We start from the raw sequence: 6,000 nt of genomic DNA, 5'->3' as shown, positions 1-6,000 counted from the left end.
ATAATCAACAAACAAATCATATCATTTTTCGACAAGCTTCTAAGGATACTGTAGATACATTCCTCTATGATAAGGTACCGATGCATCCCGAAAAGTAGATGAAGTTATCGGTGCTGTTACTACAGATATAGCATATAACCATCAATTATTGTAGTCTGTTTTCCGAAGAACTATTAAGTGTTTTAAAAGATCTCGAATTTCTTTTTGGCAATGGTCAAAGTGTGGCTCTGTGTACCGATTTCTTATCCGCATTTCATTTGTTAGAAAATGTTTTTAATTAACATCATTATAATCCACAAGGAAACAAAGTTCCTGTATTTGGCTGTATACCATATATTAAATTAAATATTTTATCTTCTTATGTACCTAGTGTTGCTTTATAACAGATAGGGCTTGTCCTCAAGTTATAAGTTAAGTACTTTACGACCAATATATTACAAAACCACTTTCAACCATCAAATTTTGTCCATTTCATACTAGTCAACACACAAAATATAACTACTTCACTCAGTTTGTCAACATCCAATCAGATATTCATATTCATGAACTTACAACTCAAGAAGTTTTACATTTTCCAGGTACCAAATGTTGTTTTTTGACATACAGGGCCTAATATAATTGAGTTGTAAGTTAATCTTTACATGAACTTTATATCATAATAGTTTTATTTCATTCATTGAACAACATCCTCACATATTAAATATATCAATTTCAATATTTTTTCAAGAACCCAACTTTCCACCAGTGTCTAGTTTCCATTTTCCAGGTACCAAATGTTATTAAAACATAAAGGGCCTTATATAAGAATCTTTTCATCACACCACTCGACACTGTATAGTTGGTTGCCTAACTATAATCACATAATTTTCTCACCACAATTTCATTTCACATACATAATTTAAAACAATAACATTGATGGTTGATACTGTTATAATTTCATTTTATTTCAACTTTCACAATTTTTAAACAACGTTGGCTTCTGTCTTAAATAGACATATACAGTTACACTGACTGCTCTGTCATAACTTCCGTCTTAACCTGCCAAAATTGTCATTTCAATCAGTTGCTTTGACAAAGTCCTCGTAGACATACCGTCTCAGGACTCGCAACTAATGTAGAGTCATATGTCGTCCTGTTACCAATCCAACGGTAACTTTAACATCTTAACTGTAAATTAGACATAATGTAGATCAAATCTTATTTAATAATTTTTAAAGGGTTTTTACCCACATATTTAGTGGCTACATCCATGTATTAACTTGTAAGTATTAACCACACTTTTACATTAACCTTAGTCAAAACTTAAATCTTTTCATGTTCTTTTTAATTAAGTGGTTAAATACTATTTTAGGACACTGATGATGGAATATTTATTCCGAAAACGTTTTGTCAATGCAACATAGCCCAACTGGGTTTTTTATATACCTTTTTATAAAGGATTTTATTCAAAATTTTTAACATCATTAAGTGCAAAAAATAGTAGGATTAGACCATCTCCACACATCCCGAGAGACTTAAATAACAATGTGGGAGCCTTCTCATATCGGCATCCAAGGAAATGAGATAGCTGACAACGCTGCAAAAAAAGCATCTAACTTATCCATCTCCAATGTACAGCTTCAAGAAGATATAAAATCAATACGAAAATTAAGGATAGGACACACACGTTCGACACACGGTTATCTTATGTCCTCTACATACCAACAGTTATGCTCCCACGGCTACGATATTCCTATCAACGTCAGGGACATTCTGTATTGTCAAGCATACTCTTCAGCACAACTTCTAAACTGTTCAAGCCGACACAAGAGCAGATTTCTTAAAGACTACAAAATTATTTAACAAGACATCATTTACATAACATTGTTATTCTTTAACCGCTTATGTATCTGTAATATAAATACTCATAACTCTGTACTGGGGTAAACCTTTGCTCCTGTTTCATTGACCAAAGATGTCGAGACACATTAATTTGATATAATTAAAAAATATATCTTTCAATGGAGGTACACAGTATTAATAGTTTTCTGTGAAAAAGCAATTATGTTATTAATACAAACATAGGATCTTCCTGTATACTTACAATGTTATCTTCAAGTTATACTATAAATACATATGTGATGCATGTATTCCAAATTTGTTGTAAATTTCGTAAGCTAACGTAGTTAATTTCTTTTCCACAGCATGACAAAACAAATTGTAGTTGTATTAATTGCGATATTATTCAATGGTGTGATGAATAGTGCAGAATCAGTTAATTATGTGTTAACGAAAGGTAAGTGCAAAAATTATAAACAATGGTTTATTTTCTATAACAAGTTTATAAAGTTTTATATAGACATACAGGGTGTTAGTAAATAACTGCGACAAACTTACATGTTTGTCGTATTTATTACAAGGTAGTGATTTTACATGAAAAACTAATCAGTTTGCTGTATAAATATATGTCCGAAAATGATTCGTTGTTCTAGAGACTTCTTCTTCTTCTGCGGCACCACACTCCAAATCGACCCTTGGCCTCCTTTAATTTTTGCCTCCACCCCTGCTTGTCTGTGGCTGATCTTCTCCATACACAGACTCCTAAAAGGGTTTGTGAGTCGCTGTTTACTATGTCTTTCCAACACTTTCTTGGCTTTATCCTTGGAAGGATAGGTAGTCTATTCTCTCCCATTCTTATCACATATCCGGTCCATTGTAATCTTTATATTCTAATTAAGTCTGACAGTGGTGCTTTCTTATAAAGTTGATAAAGCTCGTTGTTGTATCGATTTCTGAAGATTTCGTTTTCACTCACAGGTGCTTTTGGATATTTCTTTCAGGACCCATGATTCATTGCCATAGCATGCTATTGGTCGAATTAAGGTTTTATAGATTCTCATCTTTGTATTTCGGTGGACATTTTTAGACCGAAATATATGGGATAGGGCAAAATAAGCTCTTTTTGCCTGCGTTATTCTCTTCCATATTTCCCCATTTTCTGATCCGTTGGCATATATTTCTACTCCCAGGTATATAAAACGTTCCAACCGTTTCAATGTCATCTTCATGTATAATGTTTTGTGGGAATATATTTCTTCTCGTTTGTATCATTATTTTTGCTTTTTCTGTGTTAATTTCCAGACCTAGCATTTTGTTTTTGTTGTTGTGCGTGTTTAACTCTGCGTATGTTTCCTGTGCTCCTGTTGATATTCTACTCATATATCATCGGCATAAGCGGCCAGTTGAACCATTTGGTTGGTCAGTAGATTTCCTCGTTCTATTTGCATTTGCCTAACCGCATACTCCAGTGCCAAAGAAAGCCTATAATAATCTCATTGAAGGATAAAGATGGAAAAGAAAAAACAGAAGAGAACAAAATCCGAAAAGTTACCCAAACATTTTACCGTGATTTATGTTTATGTCATGATTATATTAAACAAGAACCCAGATAACACTGCAAAGGAAGATCTTAAGAGAAAGATAACGAATGTCAACTCAGAAATACTCCCTTACATAGAAGCCTTCGAAATAAAACAAGCTATGGCACAACTAAAGAAGAATAAGGCTTCGGGCCCAGATGGAATACTTGTAGAAATGTTAAAAGAGGGGAGTGAAATTATTCTCGAAGAACTGAAAATTTTTTTCAACGAATGTTTTCACAGAGGAAAAGTCCCAGATGATTGGAATGAAAGTTTGACAATACTTCTCTTCAAAAAGGGAGACAGGGAAGATCTCAAAAACTATAGGCCAATCTCCCAGCTGTCCCAAATATACAAACTGTTTATGAGAGTAATAACTAACAGGTTAACGTCGAAGCTCGATAGCTATCAACCGGTAGAGCAGGCAATCAGGCAATGCTTATATATTAGGGATGGCGGTTTTTGACAAAACACCGGTTTTCGGTTATACCGGTTTTTTGCTTACGGTTTAACCTGGCGGTTATAACCGGCCAAAAATCCGGTTTTTGCAAAAACCGGTTTTCGTTTTTTTTAATCCAATAGGTTACAAAGTTACATTTACAATGCAAATTAGTTTGCAATACTTCATTCGACTCGATATCAATATGATCAAAATTAGAAGGTACTATCGAAAGAACATTAATATCAATATAAATAAAACACAATTTTTAATAAAACCATTTTATTCTATTAATTATTATATTTATTTATTATTTTATTATTATTATTATATATTTATTGATTATTATTAAATATAATTAATTAAGATTAATTATACATATTGCAATAATATACAATAAAAGTAGAATTAAGTAATATTTTAAGTAAAAAATATAGGTTAGCAGGTTACGAATAGGTTATATTATATGAAATGGATTTAGCATTGTGTTGGCCAGTATTTTTTATGAAGCCTATTGAGAAAAACTCGTTCATATATATGTTGATCGGTTAAGCGGCTTCTCTCATCTGACACAATATAATTCAATTATGACACCAGTCTCTCTGATGCCACCGAACTTCTGACCAACGACATGTAATTTTTAGCTATAAAAGCCAAGCCTGGCATACAGGTTCTGTTCTGCTTTCAGAGTGAAAACGGATCACTTAATCTCAGCATCAAAGGCTGCTGCAGATATAGAGTCAGTTTATTTGGAAAAGAACTTTAAATCCGTGTGTCCTGAGAACTTGAACTGGAATCACTGTTCACCAACTCCAGATCGTGTTAAGACCAAAGAGGGTTTGATTTTAAACTCAATTTGGCTTCTTCATTCTGGAAGGAGCAGGAAGGAGAAAGTTTTCCGATTTCGGTAAGGTACGTCCTAACCTCCGAGCCTAAATTGGATGTAAATTGATATAAGGTTAAATGCTCAAATAAATGAAATTTGATAAAATGAAAGGCAGATATCGAGCACAGTTTTATTAATTAAATCTTGCCCAAGTACTTTCGCCTCCTAGAGCATCTTCAGGAGAATAACATAAAATTGTACATAACACTACACTAAACAAGGACAAACAGTTTAAAATTATTTAAAAAATAGTCGAAGCTACATTCTAGTCGGCAACAGGAGAGAGATTCTCTCCTGTTTCTTTGTGTCCTGTTACCCCAACCATTTCAACTTATAAAAAATTTCCCAGATTCTTTCAAATGGGATTTAAAAAAAATAATATCAACATAAATATTTTACTAAATTGGATAATACAATTCATCTTTTATTTTTACTGCCATCAAAAAAAATTATCATTTATTACTTTTAACGCGTTTGTATATTTGTATAATAGGTACATTTTAACTCATTTAATACTTCCTGTATGGGTGTATCGTTTTGAAAACCTAGGGAAATCCTTGGAGATTCATATTCGTAATCGGTACCTAATTTGATATTCATAGTTAGAACATTACTTTTAGTAATCAGAAAATGCCATTCACCCACTTTCAATGTCAAGAGTCAAGTGTGAAAAATAGATGATGTACCAGATCACTTCTTATGTAAATATTGTGATTACAAATACCTTTTCAACGAAATATTATAAAAAATTTGTTTCTGGCTGATGTGAGTTTGCACTTTCAGTTTGCTTCTGTATTTATAAAATAAAATAAAATTTGAATTATGGTTTTGTTTGGAATAAATACTTGAGAATAATAATTATGATTGGGATCCAAAATAATACCTAACCTAATCCTAATCACCGTAAAAACCTAATAACCGGTTTTTACTTTAAAAATAAAAAACCGGTTATAACCGGGACAAAAAAAAACAACCGATAAAACCGGTTATTGCAATGTAAAAAAACCGGTTTTCGGTCAAAACCGGTCGGTTTTTCCCATCCCTATTATATATAATATTTACAAGAAAGCTACAATGAAAATTGTAGCTTTCTTGTAAACAAATTTGTCTTGTAAATAAATTTGTCTGCGCCGACAAATGACTGAAGGATCGAAAAATATTTGTAAATTTGTAAAACAAAACGAGAAACTACAACAAATAAAGAAGATATTTTAAAAATTGCTTTTTACTCAGAATTGTATAAGCGAGAAAAACTTCCAGATCCTGATCAAAATCAA

At 32.3% G+C, this 6,000-nt stretch overlaps 1 protein-coding gene across 1 annotated transcript in view; it reads left to right on the top strand.

Annotated features, from left to right (window-relative positions):
* Positions 1–2,135: 2,135 nt before the first annotated feature.
* The window catches only part of LOC140449443 (perlucin-like), a 61,867-nt gene continuing 58,002 nt past the window's right edge, over positions 2,136–6,000 (top strand). The window contains exon 1 of the mRNA XM_072542617.1: positions 2,136–2,275. Within this exon, the coding sequence (XP_072398718.1) occupies positions 2,185–2,275 (91 nt within the window). The 5' untranslated portion in view covers positions 2,136–2,184. The remainder of the gene's footprint in view (positions 2,276–6,000) is intronic.

The sequence above is a fragment of the Diabrotica undecimpunctata genome, chromosome 9 (genome assembly GCF_040954645.1).
Source record: "Diabrotica undecimpunctata isolate CICGRU chromosome 9, icDiaUnde3, whole genome shotgun sequence".
Classification (NCBI taxonomy): Eukaryota; Metazoa; Arthropoda; class Insecta; order Coleoptera; family Chrysomelidae; genus Diabrotica; species Diabrotica undecimpunctata.
This window is presented reverse-complemented; position numbering and strand designations above follow the sequence as displayed.